Source organism: Sparus aurata, chromosome 4 (assembly GCF_900880675.1).
Source record: "Sparus aurata chromosome 4, fSpaAur1.1, whole genome shotgun sequence".
Taxonomy (NCBI): Eukaryota; Metazoa; Chordata; class Actinopteri; order Spariformes; family Sparidae; genus Sparus; species Sparus aurata.
The window spans coordinates 22,632,734-22,655,014 of NC_044190.1; the positions used below are offsets into that span (position 1 = coordinate 22,632,734).

Here is a 22,281-nt window from a genome sequence, read left to right on the forward strand (position 1 = left end):
GGAGAACTGTGGAAGAAGAGGGCCTCTCTCTAATTGAGTTTGTCGCTGGCTCCACCTTGGATGCTGCTTTTGTCTGCTGGGAGTAGACATGTGAAGTGCAGCAATGAGGCTCTCTGCAGGGGTATTGATACTGATTTTGGCTGTATGGAGATGACTTTGTTTAGGCTATGTTGTTTGTGTTAGCATGCATTTTTAAAAAACATGCCCAACCTACTTACTAAATGTTAACACGTGTCAGGAAATCCATATGCCTGCCCCGTCGAACGTTTAAAGAGATCACCTACAGCAGAAGCTCGACTGTGGCTCAGAAACAGTTGTACATATGTCGTGTTTTCCTAAGAAAAATATGCAGGATTTGCATATACACTTTGGTGGAATTTGGATCACAAAGGCATTAATGAAGATGTAGTATGTTGTTTTATATGAAAGAAATTAAGTCTTATGTCACCAAGTAACGTGTTTCTAACAACATTTTTGTAGAAAATAGAGTAAAAAGAAAATCAAATTGTACTTTTCACAACAATTTCTATGAGGAATGCAGTAATATTGTAGTGTCCTCCTTCAGAGATAATGACAGGCAGCGTAACTGTCCTTCAGTATGTGCAGGTTGATTACTTGCGTCATGATATAGAAATGCATGTGTGTGTATATGTGTGTGTATATATATATACAGAGAGAGAGAGAGAGAGAGAGTTAAAGTAATTAGAGAAGAGGAGAATCATTTCTTTCACACAGTAACGTCACAGCTGTCAGTACTGTTCTGCTCATGTTCAACACCCTGTATAGACTAATTTCTCTCTCACTGTGATGAGTAAAGAGAGCAGCAATACTGCTGTTACCACTGTTATAAGACAATGCTTGTGTCTTTAATACAGCTATTCTAGACTGATTGTCAGTCAGTATTTTCACCTCTGTCTTAATGAATTCTCACAACACACAGTGTTGTTGTGAAGTTGTTTTAATTCACACTCGCAGACATAATGACTATGTGGTAAAGGACACCATTAACTTGAAAGGACAATTCTCCATACTTTATCATGTAGTAGTACTGTCAGCAGCCAGGCTCGTTGCTCTGAAGCTGTGTTTTGACCTGATATCCCCCTCTCCCTCCTTCTACAGCCATGGCAGACTTCCATGTCCAGCCAGAGTCGGTACATGCTGAGGAGTCCGGCGTGGCGAGATTCCAGTGCCAGATCCACGGCCTGCCAGAGCCTGTCATCAGCTGGGAGAAAGACAGACGCCCAGTGGACACCAAGGATGAGAGGTTGGACCAAACCACATCATGGCCTGACGCTTATTAGAGACGGCAGCACTTTACAGGTCATTTAACAGGTCTCTTTGCATTTGTTATCTTCTGTCTTATATCTGTTTCTCTCTCTCTCTCTCTCTCATAGGTACACTCTTCTGCCGACAGGGGTTCTGCAGATTACAGGCGTGCGTGAAGAAGACAGTGGAAGGTTCTGCTGTGTGGCACATAACAGTGCAGGAGTGAAACACAGCTCGGAGGCACTTCTTACCGTTTCAGGTACTTCTTTCTATTTAATGAATCTGCTACATGAGCGGCAGGGATAGGTTGCAGATTAAGTTAGCTCTGAACCTGTGTTGTGTGCTGGTCTTTTGTTATCGAATACAATCACTGCATTCCCCTCTGTTTTTCTATCAAGCAAATTCCCAAGATTTTCCAAGCCTATTATTCCTCCGCCTGATCAAGGAGATACAGCATATCGAGCTAATGCACTCTAGAGGAATCCAATTAAAGGATGCCATCCATCATGCTCATTCCCATCTTGTGCTCCCTCCTCTATCCTTTTTTTCTTATTCAGGATCTCAGTCATCCGTTTACAAGGAGCCTATGATCCTGGTCGGTCCAGAAAACCTCACTCTCACCGTTCACCAAACAGCCATCTTGGAGTGCGTTGCTACAGGGTACCCTCGGCCCATTGTGTCTTGGAGCAGATTAGGTGAGAAATGCTCCTCGCTCCTCTGATCAGATCAAACACAAGGCCCCAGAAGTTGCATATATGTAGTTTGAATTGTCCATTATCTGTGTGTGTGTGTGTGTGTGCACATTTGAGTAATTATGTGCAACTGAACCCAAGTACAGCCACAGTGCACATTCATCCATGTGGAATCTGACTCTTTCGTGTGGGTCGCATGAGCTTACTGTCATGTGTTTGTATGCTCTCTGCAGCACAGCTTTGATCTGTCCTGAATTGTGTAATGCATACACACGTATATGTATGCACAGACTACATTTGATACAGTGGTGCATCTGTTGTGTATACATGAGGCAACGGGATTCAGCATTAGGCCTTAGGGCTATGTTTCGACTGTGTGTTGATAAATGCATGTTTCACCTCGTCATGAAGTTAAACCTCCTTCCAAACCAGCGAGGAGCCTCTGAGTAATTGCTGTGAGGGGCTGAGACAGATACGATTAGTTTCTTCGCCCTCAATGTGCATTTTTTTTCTGGACTATCACTCAAAATCTGTCGTGACCAATTTTTCTATCTGGTATCTGTTTTTCCTTTTTTCTCTTTTTTTTTAACCTATTATCCGATCTGATTTGCTGTTCCAAATGTAAATTGCCGCCCCTCCCAAGCAGTCGGCCATAATCAGATTGAGGGTATTGCCTTACACAAAGTTGCCAGAATGAAATGCTAACACGATGGGATTTGTCTGTATTAGATTACGGCATGGAGGCTGGGATAAGCTGCATAATGAATCTGATAGTTTCACATCAGTCATTGCTTAATGCGAGAGTTTGTTTGTATGCTATTCATTGAACAGCGCCACAGCCTGCTAGCTTGTGCTCTTTCTTCTCTGACACTAAGTTAATTAGGGGCTGACAGAGAGAAACGGACCGAGGGGGCAAGAGAGAGAGAGAAAGAAATATAGAAGAAAAAGGCAAGAAAAGAACAAGACTGCTTTTGTTGAGAGGAAAAAAAGCTCAGTGGACCGTGACTAGCCAGTCCAGTCAGTTGGATAGTGATAATGGAAAAATGCATAAATAGCAATGAAACACATCATAATGAAAGAGACAGAGGAAAATCTCAATAACTGGTCATGATTAATTCAAATTATTGTCATCGTCATAATCCATCACTACAAGATTACATCCTGTCTCAATGAAGCAGCAAGATGTCTTACAAAGACCGTAGAGCTAGTGCAGAAATATTGATACATTTAGATTCTGAACATTTGAGCCGCTGCAGCGTTCACATAGGCCCACCTCCTCCTGAAGCAAACCAACTTAGACGCTGTTGTTTTTAAACACACAGTAAACAAGCATTGTTACATTTATCTTTGAATAAAAATCTGAAATTCTGTGCCCTTGAATTATGTTTTTTTTTTTTTTTTTACCTGTGGAAATTAAACATGCTATTGAAATTCGATATTTTTTCAAGGTATTGTAAAGAATTTAGAAATTCCTGTATTGTCACAACACTAAGCTCATATCCGTTGGCTGCACTGGCTACCAGATAAATCTTAGTTCTGAAACAGTTTGTCAGACGTAACATAGGTGCTAACTACAAATATAACTCATTACATCATCACAATGTTATTTGTTAAAAACTTGTATTTTAAGATAAAATACATAATTAACATTATGTTGCTTTCGTGGCTGGTTTTTCAGTTGTTGACATTAGGTCTTCACATGGCACTTTAATGGACGTGTCTGCCGTCATAATTACTTTCCACAGTACAGGACCAGAGGACATGTCTGATTAAAGGCGATGCATCTCAGGAGCAGTGTTTTCTGTGGGAGAGAGGAGCTTCTGTTTGTGGACACCTTTTTAACTCTCAATATAGTTTATATGCACCAAGGACCAAATTAATCACTGAAGAAAAGGAAAAAAACATAAAAGTTTATTAGGTCTCCTTTAATTATTTGCACTAAAGATATAAACATAAAAATACACAGCTGACCATATGGTTTGAATCTCTGGCTGGAGCTCCTGCCTCCAGTATGGTGCCCATCTCCCTGCCTCCCTGACCATCCTTTCAGCACTTCAATTCTGGACCATACAGGCTGGCAGGCTGCAGATGGATGTCAAAGATGGGATTAGAAATGCTCCCCTGGCCCCAAAGCTAATATCAGAGACAGACTGGAGTCATTGTTGGGGCTGAGACTGCAGATAGGGAGCACAGGAAAGTGTGAGCTTATCATGTAAGTACAGTGGCTGCTATGGATTGTGTTAGGAGATAGAAGATTAGAAGTTGCAGTTGGAGTTTCTGGTCCTCCAGTGACAGCTGGAACATCTCCTGTGTAACCGTTGAAAGGCAAATGTACTGAAAGGCTTTGTCAGATAAAGACAGGAAAAAAAGAAAGTTCATGCTGAAGTGTGAAAGTTTTAATTAACTTAACGTCCATGACAGAAGTCGCACTAAGAATCAAAACATTAACTCGTCTTGAAACATCATTAAACCAGATGACTCTTCAATGAAAAGAATATACTCAATATATATATAATATATATACTTAAATTGGCAACCAGCACAAGACTGGATTAAAGCATGGTTTCACACAGCAAACACACACTCAGTGACCTCCATGTCTTTCCTTATCTGTTGTGCTTTGTCAGAATAGCACTTGTGCCTGTAAATATACAGTACATTCAATTAGTCTTCCTTGCCGGTGATTAAAGCCCACTGATCTTTACTGCAGTACAGCCCTCTTCACCCTCAACACAATGAACACATACTGTACATGAGCACACCCGGTCTCCTTTTTCTTGTCGTATATAAATTCTTTCCCATCCTTTTCAACTGCTCTCTCTCTCTTTTCTCCGCTAAGATGGCCGTCCCATCGGTGTGGAGGGAATCCAGGTACTCGGTACAGGAAACCTGATGATCTCAGATGTTGGTGTGCAGCACTCGGGGGTCTACGTGTGTGCTGCTAACAAACCAGGGACACGAGTTCGCAGAACTGCTCAGGGACGTCTTGTCGTCCAAGGTGAGTTCTGGATAAAAAGAAATCTGACATTTTTTTGCAGAGGGAGCTGTAGTCAAGTAAATTCTGTGGGTTGACATCTGTGCAGTCGCCCTGACTGTGATAACTTCCCCGGTTTCCCATCAGTAGTGTCACTTGTATTTGTTAGAAAACAGCCAGCTGCTCTGCTTGTAGCTGAACCAGAGTCTCTTTCGAGAGTAAATGTTTTGTCCCACCATCAGGTGTGTGCCTCATGTGGGCGGACTTTAATTTCAATAGCTAATTCTGAACTAGTGGGTGGTGCAGATCTGTCAGACTTAAAGGTTTTGATTTCAACCCACATTATTATTGTCTACATTACTGCCAACCAAAGCAAACTGCCAGTCAATTAGCAGCTGAAATGTTTGCTTCCAGTGCACCAGGTGCACCAGGTAGATAATATATAATATTATATATAAAAGATAATATAATAATAACAATATAATACCTAAAGATAATTGAAAAGTCCACCCCTGGACGTCTTAGGTAACACACTGCATTCAGCTGAGCTGTCAGTCTCAAACATGAGAACAAAAACACAAGATGAACAACAAACCATTTATTAACACTACTCCTTTGTAAAAATAGCTTATAATCAAATCAGTAAGGCAATCAGTATATAAGGGAACACAAATGAACAATTAACGAGTTGCTCATTAGCGTTCATATTTGCCCTTTATTAGTCATCATTAAACATTTCATAGTGCCTTATTCGGCATGATCCTATTCTACAACTACTGCCAATAACTTCGAAGAGGTTCTCCCCCTAAAGCCTCATAAATACTGCTTATTGATAGTAAGTAAGGAAGTTGTTGTACTTTATTTAGTAAGGTGGTAGCACCACGAGAATAGTCATTTCCTCTGAATAACACTTCATAAATATTGTTTATTGTTATGTCATAAAACACAAAACTACAAGTTCGTTTTATTGTCCAAATAACTCTAAGTTAGGGCTTCTAACTCAAATATGTTCCACATTCTGGAGTGAAGCCTTGCTCATAACTAATTCACTAGTCTAAACCTGTTTGGGTTAATAAGTATCAAACTAAATGTTACAATCTGCAACATCACATTAAGATGTTGTTATTTGAGTTACATCTGAAATACTGTTGAGGTGAATTTCTTTTTTCACCTTGGTTTATTCAGGGAAGGTTCCCGGATCACATTCACACAGTTACTCATTCACACCTGAAAGCCGCTCAGCACAACCACAGTCTGATCTGTTGGTTTTTACCAGTGTTGCTGATTTGAGTTTCCACACGGACGAGAAGTCATTTACAGTATCACACATTTTGGCAGGCGGGTGTGATTACATCTTCAATGGCAAATTGCTTTTTAGAGATAAGATGTAGAGTGATTGTTTGTAGTTTGGAGGGACTAAGCACGGTGTCCATAGGGATACTAATGATTAAAGAAGGGGCTGTAAAGAGCAGACTCTGTTGGGAGAATTTTTTGAGACCAAGTTGGCATGAACTCCATAACCATGGGTGTTGTTTCCTGTTCAAACACAGAACTAGGCAATTATATAAATGAATATTTCAAAGACCAGTCAGAGGATGTCAGTGGTTTTTAGATTGTTCAAAGATATCGAAGTGACAGATCTGTGGGGAGTTTCGATCACAAAGGCTACACCATGATTAAGAGTGTCTTTGTCTGAAACCTCCTCTTTGTACCCACAGCTTTTTAAAATCCGATTATTTAACACCCTGACAAATTCTACTAAGGGAGAGAGAAGACAACTGCTTACTGTTTAAAAATAACATTGAATGGCAGGTTTGGATCTTGATATACACATTTTAGTTCAGTCTCAACAGCCAAGAATACACAAACAGTTTCATCAACAAAATGTATCAAGCAGAAAGTCGTATTTGCATGTTTGGTAAAGTTGTAAAGCTCATTAGTGTACTTCTGTACGTCATCCTTTAAAGTTGCCCTGTGAAGGTGTTTTCTCATTCAGCCGTTGTTAAATTCTTCTCTCCATCATACGAGTATCGTGGCATTCACAATTAAAATGTTTGAGTGTTGAAGGTTAGAGAGATTGCCAGTTTTTAGCAGTGAGAGGAAGCCATGTGTGGGTGGCCTCGTGTCATGCAATTATTGTCACCAAGCAGGAAACATCCAACATCTGCCTCACTCACATATTGACCAGATGGACCACACTTTGCTTCAGCCCATAGCAATATTGATCCTGATCAATATTTCATTTTATCTTGCTGTCATGTGTGAGACAAGCCCATACCCCAGCAGGAACAAAGAAGAAAAGCCCTGGATGTTAATTACATGTCAAAGTCTTTGGTTCTTGTGATCGATAGGTGGAAACAAAGGTGTAGCGTTAACTCCAGTGACAAGTAAATGTAGGTTGGTTCATTATAAGAAAAGCAAAGTTGTATTGCACTTCCTTGAGGGATAGCTCTATCAGAGTAGTGGAAATAAGCTCAGATATTAGCGTATTCAGGAACTCCAACCAAATTAATGTGGACAAGAGTTCTTACGAGACCATAGCTCCTTTGGGTTACAAACAAAGAGACAAGAGAAACAAAGACCAGAGGAGGAGTCAAAGTGTGAGAGTCAAAAGGGAAAAACAAGGAGATGGATGGTGCAGCACCCATACAGGTGCAGATCAATATCTGCCCGAGCTCCTTCTGACCTTCACCTTTTGGACAGTCCTCAAAGAATGCAGCGAGCAAGAGAGAAAGAAAGAATGTAGACAGGAAAGAGGCAGAGATAAATGAAAGGACCATCACACGCTGTCAGCAGCCTCCTTTCAAGAGCCTGAGGGTCCTTTAGTGTTTCCAATGGGAGAATGGAAATGCTTACATTGAAAAAATGTCAGGCAACATTTTGTCTATTAGTGTGGGAACAAGAGGAAGGAGGGAACAGTGGGGAAATTAACAACTGAAACAGAAGGGAAATATTAAACTCTTTGTCTATGTCACCAGGTCACTCATTTGCATGAATTATGCTTAGCGGATAGTTTGGCACTAAGAATGTATTTAGCACCGATGTTTTGTTGTCGTTGTTGTTGGCGGTGTTGGCTCAGGCCTGTGTGAGCTGACCAATCAGAGCAGACTGGGTATTTGGGAGGGGAGACCTTAAAGAGAAAGGAGCTAAAACAGTGTTTCAGTCAGAGGGGGAACACAGAGCTTCAGCACTGGACAGTATGAGAAAACCAATGTGTGAGTTTAGCGTTCAAGAATGGAGGAATATTCTCGTAGTAACCTAAAATAAATCCTTTGACGTGACGGAGTCTCATTCCCAGGTTGTCGATATTTGATAATGTGAGAATGAGAATCAACAATTAAACATATTTTTCTCCAGTATCGCTCAAACCCACCAAAGAGCAATACAACAAAGGAAACAACCAAACACAAAAATCATCACACAAATTAACATTTCTGATTTCAAACACTCTCAAAAGGAGAATTTAATGTGTAGTTCCCTGAAACCAGCATCTGTGTTAAAGCTCTAATTTTTATAATTTGACTCCAGTTTCTCAGTCCAACAAGGTCATGATTAGTTAGACGATTGGGACGGTGGAATATATTTTTTACAACAGGCAATATAATACTCTGGGTGTTCCAGCTTTCTATCCTCTAGTGACGATGCTCAGATGTTATAATTACCGTAAAATATTTTGGACTTAATATGCGTATAAATAATTCAGGTTATGAAATCAGTGGGAACCACTGGGACAATAATGAATGCAGAGGAGATGATACAATACTTCTCATTCAGTCGGCTGCAATAAAAAACAACAGCTCGAGAATGAAAACTCTAACTTTAATTACCCTGTGATTTAAGTAAAGGACCTGCTCTTCTAAAAGAACCGTTTCATATGAATAAGTTATTACCACTAATTGACCGTAGCTGGAGGCCTGTAGCCTGGGATAAGACGGGATGTGATGAAACTCTAAACTGCATCACTTTATTTTCATGTAAATTCTGTTTTAAAGCACATTGTAAACACAGTTACAAGAAGGGCTGTTGTTGTGCAGAATTGTTATACTCTCATCCCTCCACTTTTCTGCTCTCCTCTGGCTCTCGTTTTCTCTTTTATATCCTTGTCCTGCAAATTGACTCTGAATTATACGTTTGCAGAAGCACACATGTCTTACATGTATAATACAGCAAACACTTCTTATTAATAATCGACAGTGACCTGGAAACCTTCCAGGCTCTTATGTTACTATTTCTCAATCTCTGTTGCTTCTTCTCTCCTTTACTTTGGCGCTGTGTTTCTCTTCTTTTGCATTCTGACATTTTTTCTGACACTTTTTTGCAACTTCACCTCTGGGTCTTGTTCAATTCTTGTTGTTTGTTTCCCTGGCACTGTTTTTTTTTTTTTTTGATGTCGGAACGAGGCCAATGTATCTGACTCTCTGTTGATCTCCTCTTTCAGCTCCAGCAGAGTTTGTTCAGGCTCCGCAGTCCATCGCTCGGCCTGTCGGCACCACCGCCATCTTCACCTGCCAAGCTCAGGGCGAGCCTGAGCCCCAGCTCACCTGGTTGAAGAATGGGCAGATTTTGGAGCCTGGGGGACACGTCAAACTCAGGAACAACAACAGGTAATGACAAAAGCTTCACTTTGTATTTCTACATGTTTATATCCCTGAGATTTATAAAGGTAAAAAGAAAATAGCTGAACAAAAGCCCTGCACGTTACACAAAGACAGTTGTTTCAATGGTTGTTAAATGTATTGAAAGTATTGTTTCTTTAAAAAGGCCTTTTTTGGTCTTTTCCAGTGTTGTGAAGCAAATGTTTGTCTTTGCTGGTTGACTTTTCTTGGCATTTTCTCTACAACTCACTTTTGAAATGTTTGCAGTGCTTATATCGGACACATGAATATATTGTTCATACATATTCTACATGTAAACTTGCTATTTTAAGTGATTTTGATACCACTTCCTATTATGTCACACTTTATAAAGGTTTTTTAAGTCCTAATGATTGCTTTAGTAAAGGTTAACACATGGTTTACTGTTACTAATTTTGTAAGCCATCATAAAGAGTAACTTTTAGGCTGCCAGGTTGTGAATATTGCATGTTGCTGGTGTTTAACCTCCAGCTAGACATTTGCATTTTTAGGTCTTAAACACCCTCTAATAGACAAATCACCCTCTGGAAAAACCTGCAGAGAATCTGGATCAAAATCCATTATCATGGGAACCTTAATAACATTAATTTACAGCCCAGATTTCTCTCCCAACCATCCCCACACTCACTGTGTCCTCTCACACTTGGAGCCTGCCCATGGAAGTAATATGGATGTCAGTATTAATCACTACTGCCTTGATCTGATCATTGGCTTCATCACATGTGCAATCTCTCTGCGTTTCTGCTGCTTGTAACATGGCAGCTGCTGGAATTCAAGCCTGCCAAGACATGAGCCTCAATTTATTTGTGCCTTTCTATGTGAGCAGCGTATTGACTGGATGTTGGATGCCTTCCCATGGCGGTCCCCAGGAATGTTGTGAGGACCCTCTGTTAGTTACCAGGCTCAGCAGTGCAGTGCCTGTACAGTGTGAGACACTGGAGTGCTATCTTACAGATCATGTTTAGGATTATTTGATTCACTTGCATTGATATAGTGCTTTTTCTCGTCTACTGACTACTCAAGTGCTTTACAACACTTGTCACATTCACGCATTAATACAAACTTTCATACGCTATGTTATATGTATATGTTACTTTAGTTGGCTTTAGTTACTACTTTTTTTATCCAAGTTTTTCTCAAGTACTACTTGTATGAGGGACTTTAAATTTTGCCAGGAAGTAATATTTTTGAACCGATATTTTTAAGTTTGAATTGTGAGTACTTTTTACAATACTGCTCTATATTCAGGCAGTACCTTCTACCGATGTGACCCAACCCAAACTTTAATTCTACATTTTTGTCCTGACCTAGGCCAGCCCAACAGGTCCCAAACAGGTTTAGGCTTGGTATATATGCTCTTATTTCTATACCCAGCAATTCACACACACACACACACACACACACACACACACACACACACACACACGCCAATGAAACAGCCATAAGGAGGAATTTAGGGTTTAGTATCTAGTGGATACTTTGACGTGCAACCTGGGAATCCGGGGTCAACCATCCAATTTGCAGACTACCGGGTCGACCTCCTGAGTCTCAGCTGCCCAACTGCATGTTTGACCTCGTTTTCTGCTCAGGTTTTGAAGAATATAAACAAAAACACATAAGAGAAGCTGCATGTGAGTTTTACAGTATGATATCAGATAACATGTCATGGAGACATAAGCGTCCAGCCTGTTGCCAACACAACGGGGTGTGGGAGAGTAAGCTGCTTTATTCCATCCATCCAGCAAATGTGTTTTGGAGTAAATTCTGTTCTGCATTACTGCACGCGGAAAGTTCAATTTTTCCGGTTGACCCTGGCAGCCAACCATCCGTGCACGCTGTTATTATTCAGAGAGAGAAATATTAAGTGAATATATTAAATATGCACCAAAAAAAATCAATACTTGCACTCCGTAGCAGTGAGTGACAGGAGCAGACACCTCCATCGCTCACATGCACTGCTCCACTCCCACTTTGCCTCCACCAGTCTATATTAGTGAGAGAGATGGAGCAAGGGGCTAACAAAGGAGGAAAGAAGAGATGGAAGAAATAAATGAGAGGTCAGACAAAAAACAGGAAGAAAAATGAGCGAGTGGTCAAAAGAGAAATGATGAGTCAGCAGGACGAACAAATGAGGAGAGAGAGAGAGAAAGATAGAGCGGGTAGTCAGAGCATCGGAGCATTTCCACTTGCCACCATTAGTGCATGCTATGGACCTGCTGTAATATGGATCGCATGCATCACAAAGCTCACACTGTGATTGGTTTAGGAGGCAGGCCTCAGCTTGAGATCTGCCATTAGCTAATTAGCTCATAAACTCAGCTAGTTGACCAGGAAATGCTGTCAGCCATTCAGAGAACAGAGCAGTTTGATGTGGATCCGAAGAGTTTGTAATATGTAGGGGAACTGTGGGGCGAGCAGAGAGGACACGTTATAATCCGATTCATCATGGCAGTCACTCTCTCATATGACAGATAATCTGTGAAAAGCTGTCCTACACAGAGCGTTAACCCTTACCCCTGAAATACATTTATCAAAGTAGAGTCAGAACTGTAAGCCTCAACATAACCTGTTATAAGAAAACAAATTAGATATATGAACATCTGCCGACTCATTTAGTAAAAACATGTTGCATGGCATGTGAACAGTTTTCAGGTTTGTTCAGTATAAACATTTTGTCACTCTGTTGTTGAACAACACAGTAAAACACTACTTTCTTAACACAGGTAAGTTATATGCAATGATGTCGACATAACTCACAATTATGTCCAAAATCATATTACTTTCACCTCATGTACAGTACAGCTTGGAATTGCCTGTCACAAAGGCTTGATCCGGTTCAGTCAGAGGGCTAAACTCCTTTTATCTGAATGACCTTTCCTGCCTTTAGGTTGTAGTTTTGGTCCTCTATATAAATAGATGTTATTTTGTATAAAGCATTTTCGAAACAGTAATGTTAAATAACAACATAAGAAATCAATAAATTGTAAAAATAAATTAGAAGCTTAACATTAGAATCTGTGCAGATTTGAATATAAACAGGTTCCTGTTTCAGCGTTAAGTGCAAAATAACACTTACAACAAACAGGCCTGTTGTTTTACCAAAGCTACTCTGTAAACCTCAGAATAGCAAGGTCAGTCTTGAGTTAGCACTTCTGGCATTCGATCACAAAATATTGGCTGCACACACAAACCATTTTTTTAATCTGAGCTATGAATTGACATTTACACTTTTTTGGACTGGAAACAAAATTTAAAAATCAAATGTTATTATGGGCAAAAATATGAAACTATGAGATTTCCCTAATATCAAAAATATCATGGCATCATATTCATGGTATTGAACAATTATTATTATTATCTGTTACACTGACCCTGAAAAGGCCGAAAAGGGCCTCTCGGTTGAGAAAAAGCTTTATTTAAATTTCCTAGAATATAATGTTATGACAGCTGGGAAACATGATATAAACTTGATAGACGTACATTTTTATTAACACTAACATGACAGAATTGGATAGAATAGATAAGCAAATGCTCAGAGTATTATAACCGTCTACCTACTGTTTTCCCACTATGCTAATATGTTACTTCTCTACATATATTTTTTTAATATTCTTCTCCTGGGGCCGATGCTATTTCCACTGTACATAAAACATTTTGTGTTTGAATTGACCATAATTGTTGGAGATTCATCAATAAAACAGATATTCCAAACATCTGAATGGTGGTGTACCTACATTGATGGTGCTGGGCTACCAACCCCTATGGCTTAGAGGCCAACACACTCTCCCACTGAGCCATAGCCACCTCGTAAATTTTAGTTGTATATGAAATTTTTATGGAAAGACCGGGTTGGAAATTCATAGTAGGGTGAGTTTTACCTGGGGCCCAAAAAGCCATGTGGTGTGTGGTGGAGGTCCTGAAAGGAAGGAAAATCCTGCAGCACGGGGCACAATTTACCTCCAGACCCAAACCACAACAACAGTAATGATATGCAAATGATATTCAGCCGCTCTGGGCAGCACAATGATTCTGTTCTTACATACACACACACACACACACACACACACTATATCTGATATGGGAAGCTTGGATATACAATGAGCGCAGCGTACCTTGCACAGATATTTTAATTAAAGTGTGTGGTTGTGTGTGTTAGTGTCAAAATATACACACGCGGAGGGTTCTCCCCTCCGCCATCTCTCACGACGCTGACCTTCAAAAGCAAATCGGACAAGCGAAGGGAGGGGAATCGATTGTACATTTCATTCACACACACGCATGCACACACATTAATCAAAAAGCAAGTGAGCCCGTATGTGCACAAATAGCCCCGCGGAGCATGCCATCATTCATTCTGTGCACACGCATAATCAAACATGAAAATTCACAAACGCGTTGCCCCTTAACTCCTCCTCACACACACACAAAACACACACAGAGATGCGGCAGCGACGTGAAACACTGTATAAGATGATGTCAGAGGAGAGCTGATTGGCCGCTTCTGTCAACAGGCGTTCGCTGATCAGGGTGAAGCTGTGTGTTTGCGCTCCGTGTCACAACGCAACAGATCTTGATACACGCACATGTGCACACTGACGCATTATCGTTACCTCTTTCATTATTGGCCTTTGCTGACCAGGCTCCTGTAAAACATGCTGCTGTAGCTATTTGAAGCCTCTGTGAGAGCTGTTGCTAATTATGTATAAGGACTCGCCTCACTCTTAAGTCTCTAAAGCTGAGAGTGTAATCATCCAACACGTAGAAGCTGTGACCTCACATCCGACAGTGTAATAATCGTGAGGTTGAAAGCTGGCCTGCATTATTTTAAAAGTGATGAATGAAGGAATAAGAGAAAGATCCCACAAGCATTCTTCTAATATAGTCTCTTTCTCTAAATCATTTTAGGATGCTTTTACATTTACATGTTATAGTGTATGACCGTCGTGGCGTGTTTTATGATTAATGTTGAACATCTGAAGGAACAGTCTACCACAGAAATCTGGACATTTCAGAATCCTTTCAAAGGGTTTTTTTCTCCTCTTTTCTTTTTTTTCCCACTTTCTTTCACCAAGACCTGCCTTTCTTGTTTGCAGCCCCTTTCGGTGCCCCACATCCCCCTTCCTGCCCCCATTACAGAGAGCTGGGGCCTGGGCATTGGCCTTGAACTCTGACCCCGCCAGTAATCAGTCATATCCCTGGGCCCTTTCCTCCTCTCAGGCCACAGACAGCTCATCGCTCCTCCCCTCCCTCTTCCCCACCTCTTCCTCCTGTTCTCTCTTTGTCCCCATATTTTTTTTCCCCCCTTTCCTCTCTCCGGATCCAGAATGGCCATACTGGCTGTTGATGGGGTGCTGCTCAGAGACAACGGAGAGCAAACACAGCCTCAGTAACCGAACAACAGGCCCAAGGCCCCACTGTCAGCCACTCCCCTGGCCCTCGGCCTTATCCATCAATCAGTGAAATGACCTTGAACTGATGAGTAAATGATGGTGTCAACCTGTCAAGACAGGGCAGCTTGGCTTTGGAGCTCTTGTAAGACAAGCAAACAGCCCAAATTCAGACCATAGACCTCCCAAATCTCTTCTTCTCTCCTCTTCTTTTTCCCTCACACATTGTATGGATCTAGGTGGTCCTGCTCTGCTGTTTCCTATTAAAGGTGCAATATGGAAGACTTTTAGTTTCATTCATTCAAAGATTATCTTAAATTATGAGCAGAATGTGAAGCTATAACAGGTTTGACATATTTTTATTGTGTTGAAGAGACATCTTTTGAAGTTAACATGCCTACTAGCTAGCCGCTAGCCAATTTGTACCTCAAGAGGTGATAGTCTGTTAGTAAACAACAACAACACTTCCCATGTGTCCTGAGCACCCAGTCCAGGTAAAGTCAGCTGGCAGCAGTTAGCGCCCCCTATTTGACAAACTTAACTAATTGAAATTGTCGTTTAACGTTTGTCTAATTGTCGTTTTGTAATTTGACTGACAGTTTTGCTCTTTAATTAGGACAGTTTATATTACAGAAATGAGAAGGATATCCAAACAAGAACTGCTAAAGTATTCCAGAGAATGTACTTTTTCTGATTAAACAAAAGTTGTATTAATTATTACTTGACAGCCCAAAGAATATTCCTGAATAAATGTGAGTGTTGTATTGAAGGCAACTGAAACAAGTCCAGTTGCCTACGATGCAGCACCTAGATTCCTCTAAACATCCTGCATCCTTTCCTGAGAACAAGAGGGAATGTGGTTTGCATTTCCAGCTACAGCAAGGCAGTAGAAAACAGTAACACCTACTTCAAACAGAGACACATTGCCTCTCATTTGCCAAATTACTGCTAGAAAGTGCCTGGGAAACAACAAAGTAGCTGCTTGCTGCCAAAATGAAACCAAAGCACAGGATCCTGCAGACTGTAACTTTAAAATTCAAAACTCTTTATCTCAGAATTCAGAAAAAAACTCTTAACATTGAGGGTTATTTTTTGATTATTGCCATTAATTACTTACTTGTCACTGTACTTTTCATATCTGTCTATTCTAAAATGCTGAAACCACTAAAATTTGTTGTCTTGAAGTCTTGACTGCAGGTGTGAAATTTCATAAGAATTTCAAAAGTCTGCAGGATCAGTCAGCTTGAATGAGGTCAGACATGTGTATGTGTGTGTGTGTAGTCATGCATGTGAATGTCGGATGCTACTGTACCTTCAGAAACAAGCAAGGCCTTGTGAAATTTCCCTCCGTTTCCCATCGGGGCCCCCAGCAGCATCAGGTAGTGCGTCCCCAGGGGCCTCTTTGCTGCGTCTGGTCAGGGCTGCCTGTCTACAAACACTCCATCCATCGCTGATATGAAAGGCTGTCAGAAATGTGATGGCTGAGTAGCGAGGTGAGGGCTGGCGACTGCTGCCACCTCTGAGGTCAGAGGTGAGATTGGCTCAGTGAGGGTGAAATACAGAGGGCCTCTTTGACCTGATAATTATCCAGATTGAATCCACCTGACGAACCGGGGCAAATAATAAAGCTCCCACCTGGCAGCCTATGCTGACCCAGATTAGAAAACGTACAGTAATTGCATCCCAGGCACATCAATTTTGAAAAGGAAATGAAATGATTCATTCCTCCAACCTGCCCGCTGACCGAGACGAGCACTTCTCTGTCCCTACAAATCCATTGTTACAAACCACGTTGAGGCTGGTCCGAGGTCAGCGCTGTCTGCCGAGAGCTGAAATGCCACTGTCTTCACGTCCCATTTCACAGGTCCGGTGAGGGTAGACAACGACAGACTAGTTAGTTCTGTTCGTTCTGTAAATTGCATGTTTTGTCTCAAGGGAATCACCCTGGCATTTCTTCATAAAAATTGTATGTAATGCACCGAGGAACCAACCTGTCAGTCAAACAACAATAACAATCTGTTCGACAGGTTCTTACAAAACTGCATGTGACAGATTAGCGGGATGCTGCAGGATATGTTGAACTCCTGTGGCATTCAATTCCACTGTTTCCACTCAAAGCACAGCATGAGAAGTGGAGGCCAGGAGGTTTTCTTCCCTTTTATTTGAAAAATGCTCCTTATATCTTAAAATGCCATGACCAAAGGGCTTCACCATCTTGAAGTCGAGAAAATGGACAAAGCTGCAACTCAAGCCCCTCTGTGTTCCCGTGGGATTAATTATCTGTGCCTTCCCACTTTTTCTCCTACACATATTATAACATAAACACAGCAGAAATGGCCTTGGCATGAAAATGGCATGAAGAAATGTTTTGCGCCACAGGACTTCATTTCCATACTATGTTAAATGTTTTATATTGTCCTTTGCCGAAGGAAAGACACAGTGAGAGGAGCGGGTAATGAATTCTCGTCTAATAGCACCTACTCAACATACACACACATACACATAATGCCCCTGTAGTGTTTCTTGTGCAGTAGTGGAGGATAGGCCAGGTTAGAGGGGAACAGAAGAAGCAGAGATACTGAAAGACGAGGACAAAGAGTTGACTGGTGGAGGTTCCATGGAGAGGAATGATGTCTCAAAGAAAGACAAGATAGAGCGAAACTAGAAACACGATCATTTTGTGTGGGAGGTTATGTGCGTGTGTTTGTGTGTGTGCGTGTATTTAAAGGTGTGTGAGTACCTGTATGCATGGTAAAATGGAAGATTTCAGTGATGTGAAGGCAAGCTACATTTTTTAAAACAAATATATTTATCTACACCTTTCTGAGATCAGAAGATTATTGGAAGCATGTGTTTGCATGAGGTCTTCTGAACACAGTGCCTCTTGACATACTGTCACTTTCATCGCCTTTGCTGTGTGCAGTTCTTATCTGGTCCGTTCTGATAAGTAGCTACAGTAACTGCTTTTGTTCAAGCGCAGGTAGTAGCATCGTGCTTTTTACTTTGTCGGAAGGCTGCAGTCACAAGTTACTTTGTAAATGATAAACAGATAGAGTCTTATGGGCTTAAGCAGTAGATTTAATACTTCTTATTACTGTTACTTTCTTCAGCGATGATATGTTTGACAGCATGTATTTGGATGTGAAAAGTGATCGCTGATGAAGCACAATAAGGCTGAAATCTATTGAAACATGCGGCATTGAGGTTTCTCTTTTTTGAAATTTGGATGAATTTGTTGTTATAGGCTAGTTGTGCCCTCAGATCTCCTCTGTGCCTTTACAATCAATTAAGATACAACAAACTGCAAAACTAGGTGTATAAAACATTGTGATGTGATACAGCGATATAGTGAAACAGTGATATAGTGAAACAAATGGCATTTAGCCTATGTGTAGCACTAATTCACCATGATAAATTTAAAGGGTCATCCCTCAATGGGCGTCAGTCAGAACGCCGGGACGCCTCAGAACACAGGACAAGAGAATCTCTGTGCTCTGAAACCCAATATTTCTAACGGCTTGGGCCGTGTTACGGCAGCTTTTTTTAGTGCATCTGGCAGAGCTGCTTTTGCTGCCCTCAGCACCACTCAGCACGCTCGCGACCACAACTCAACCAGGTTGAACCGTGACTAACTTGGAGTTTTGTAAGCTTTTTTCTTTTATAAAGCCTTAATAATCCCCAGCTCTTATGTATGTTTAGTGTTGGTGGGGAGAAACTTAACTTCCCCTTCTTCTCTCCTCCCACAGCACTCTGACGATATATGGCATCAGCCAGGTTGACGAGGCTATCTACCAGTGTATCGCTGAGAACCGCGCCGGCTCCACACAGGCCAGTGCTCGCCTCACCGTGCTCTGGGCCGATGGACTTCCCGGTGTGCCCGCACATGTCCGGGCCGAGGCCCTCTCACCCACCACCATCCAGGTGTCCTGGAGGGAGCCCGATCAAAACACTCAGGACATCATCGGTTATGTGCTCCACATCCGCCGGACCTCAGGTGAGTCTCCACTGAAGATCAAAATAGTTAAAAAATACGTTGAAAATATTCATGTGTAAAATTCAAATAGAAAAATTGAATAGTTAGGTACTTGAACCTTGAAACTGCTAGAAAATAAGGAAGTATTCATGTGAATATACTGTGTTGAATAAAGTAAATGAGCTGTTTCTGAACAAACTAATAATAATTCTTAAGTGATTAATATAAACATTGCTGACATTGTCGGTAGGGGGCTGTTTTATGAATGATTCAAAGAATTCAAGGAAAGGTGCAAGTTCTCTCACATGCTCAGTATGTTGTTTCTTTTGACTCGGTTAATGTGTCAGAGACAGCAGGTTAGGACATAATCTCTTGTTGCAAATTGCTGCTCACATGATACAACCAAGCAGTTCTATTAACAGTGTCAATTGCAGAGTATGGAAACTATGATAAATGTACCGTTTTAGCATTTCCCGTTACATTACACTACACTTATAATACAGATGCTGTTGTCCAAAGGTAAATACATTCCTACTGCACGGAGTGAGAGGTAGATGTTAACAATAAGGACATGCATCCCTCCCCACTACACGTATGTTGCTATACTCTAGTACACTAAAGATGATTTAATTAGGATTAATTCAATATTTTAACAAATAATTACTTTTGCCTTGGGATCCATGTTTGTGGGCTACTTAAATGATGCTCCCTGTGTGTGCGTGTTCAAACATGCACACGTACATGCTTATTTACACACATGCAGTGTGTGTTTGTTTACAGCTTTTGGCAACTGTAAAAGGGTGTATGTGTGTTTAGGCTTCTGTGCGTGGTGAGAGTCTTGCAGCTCCAGCTGCTCTTCTCCTCGGTAGTTCTAACGGATGGATAATTAAGGGCCCCGGGGGCCAATAGGATCCGCTGTAATTACCATTCCAAGAGAGGCCCAATAGGTTGAGGGCTGGAGGTAGATAGTGGCTATGCTCGGTTGATTTCTGGATTAAGAGCAATAAAATACTTTAACACATCCTTTATAACTCCCCCTTTAACCCCCTCCACCTTCTAACTCCACCCCTGCAGTTCACCCAGGCACTGTCATTCAGGCTCGGAGGGCCAAACTAGATTAGCTACAGTAACAGAGAGCTGCTCTGATAAAACCATGAAATGGGCAATAACCATAAAATGATGACAGAAACAGATTGTATTTACTGTGTCCTCTCTTGATCTTATTTGCCATCACTTAAGTGCCTGCTCCTCCTCCTCCTCCTCCTCCTCCTCCACCTCCTTCACCTCCTCCCATCCCTTTCACTATGTGTCATTCCTCTTTCCTTCCCTCACTTTTTTCTAACATCACCTGTTTTCTCTGGTCCTCCCTCAGACCCTGTGGAAATGGAGTATGAGGAGGCTGTCAGCAAGGTTACGCTGCAACAGATTATCCGGGACCTGGAGCCCTCCACCAGTTACACCTTCTACGTCAAGGCCTACACATCCCACGGGGCCAGCAAACCATCCGACAGTGCCACAGAGAGCACTCATGGGGAGGGTGAGCACATAAAGCACATCTTTTACTGATAATAAACATGCGTGGACATGCAAACACACGAGATTTTGGCAGTACATGTACAACATGTGGATAATCTGGGATTAATTACCCTGTTATGATTGTTTTAATGAATTTCAACTTGTTTAAGTCTGTCTTTGGTCTCTGTTGATCTATTTTGTTAAGTTAAGGGTACTTTTAAAAACTTCTCTCAAAGATTTTGAAATGAAACAAATGTGTGATTTGATGGTCACATTTGTTTTTCATTTATTTTCGTTTTTGTTTGTTGCAGTGCCCGCGCCTCCATCCCTCTACACCAAGGTGGTGAACAGCAGCGTTATACAAGCAATGTGGGAACCTTCCTCCAAGATGGGCCAACACCAAGGCTTCAGGCTGTATTACAGACGAGCCCACACACCACTGTTCACTGGTCCCTTCACCTTCCCTCGCAATGTCACCCAGTACAACATCACTCAGCTGGGTGAGACATGTTTTTTAGTCATAGAACAGATAGTTTGTATCAACTCAATCCTCAGTGTGATCTTCTTCTTGGACACTGTGATCTGAGCCTGGAAACAAGCATCTCGGACGTCCTTTGTCTGCTCTTCTTTCATTATCTGAACATCTCTTTCTGTCTTGTCTTTTTGACCAGATCCTACACTGGTCTATGAGATAAAGCTGCTTGCATACAACCAACACGGAGACGGCAATTCCACCGTGCGATTCGTTTCACTTCGGGAGGCGGTGGAGAAATCTGGTGATTACCTGACGCAACAAAATACAGCCACACACTGACCCACATCACATCAGTGCATCCACGTTAAATGTGTCTGAGTCACGTGTGTCATCTTTTGTCTTAAAATCCAACTTGAGGTCTCTTTAACACCTCCCTGACGTATCCTGTTAATATAAACATGTGCGGTGTGCATTGTCTCCTCAGTGTTGGACGCCCCATGCGACTGTGTGAAAGATGAACAGAGCAAAACATCCACTACAGGCATCATAATCGGCATTCACATCGGAGTCACCTGCATCATCTTCTGTGTGCTCTTCCTCGTCTTCAGCTACCGCGGCAGGTCAGCACTATCGTGTAAATCTCTTAACAGTGGTGGAAATAACTTTTTGTATTTGCGGTCAAATGTCCGCCCCTTACGAGCATGCAGCTGACGAGTGTTTGATGTGCTCATGTAATCCCCAGGTTAATGATGTGTAAGACAGTTCAGGCCACCCCCCAGGCAGGACACGGTGTGGTGCTGGAGTCCTCTTCCTCTTCACAGGGGACCTCTGGGCTGAACGGGGCCGCCAGGAGAGAGATGGAGGTCAACGGCAGCGTAGCGAGGAAGAAAGTGGCCGACAGCAACGAGCTTGAGAGACTTTTCACTCAACCCAATACACAAGATACACGCATGGTTAGCCCTTGACCTGTTACATTTTATTGGAAAAATTTAGTACATTGCAACCTGGCCATCAGTTCTGCGAGTGGGAATATCATTACCTGAACTGTACGTTGTCATCCAACATCTACCAAGAAAATGTTATCTTAACTGATAGAATGAGATGCCATTAAATCAATTTACGTATGCTCAGTCACCACAATTTATTTCCAATAGGCTTAGAAAACAATTTCACTGACTACTTATTCCATCAGAAAAACCAATTCAACAGTGTAAATGAGCCGGAAACTATTATTATTACTTTCTTTATCAGAATTTAAGGTCTTACATTTTTAAATAACCTCTTGACACATTTCTAGCAAAAAGATGGCATTACATGATACAGTTGTGATTTCTGTTTTTTGTGTCTCCCTGCTGCTCCTCACAC

The 22,281-nt window shown here is 41.5% G+C and overlaps 1 protein-coding gene across 1 annotated transcript in view; it reads left to right on the forward strand.

The window, feature by feature from the left end:
- igdcc3 (immunoglobulin superfamily, DCC subclass, member 3) overlaps positions 1-22,281 on the forward strand; it is a 67,730-nt gene that overhangs the window by 35,792 nt on the left and 9,657 nt on the right. The window contains exons 3-13 of the mRNA XM_030415351.1: positions 1,120-1,264; positions 1,395-1,525; positions 1,824-1,961; positions 4,798-4,956; positions 9,371-9,536; positions 18,700-18,947; positions 20,299-20,463; positions 20,753-20,941; positions 21,113-21,217; positions 21,401-21,536; positions 21,659-21,869. Of these exons, the coding sequence (XP_030271211.1) occupies positions 1,120-1,264; positions 1,395-1,525; positions 1,824-1,961; positions 4,798-4,956; positions 9,371-9,536; positions 18,700-18,947; positions 20,299-20,463; positions 20,753-20,941; positions 21,113-21,217; positions 21,401-21,536; positions 21,659-21,869 (1,793 nt within the window). The remainder of the gene's footprint in view (positions 1-1,119; positions 1,265-1,394; positions 1,526-1,823; positions 1,962-4,797; positions 4,957-9,370; positions 9,537-18,699; positions 18,948-20,298; positions 20,464-20,752; positions 20,942-21,112; positions 21,218-21,400; positions 21,537-21,658; positions 21,870-22,281) is intronic.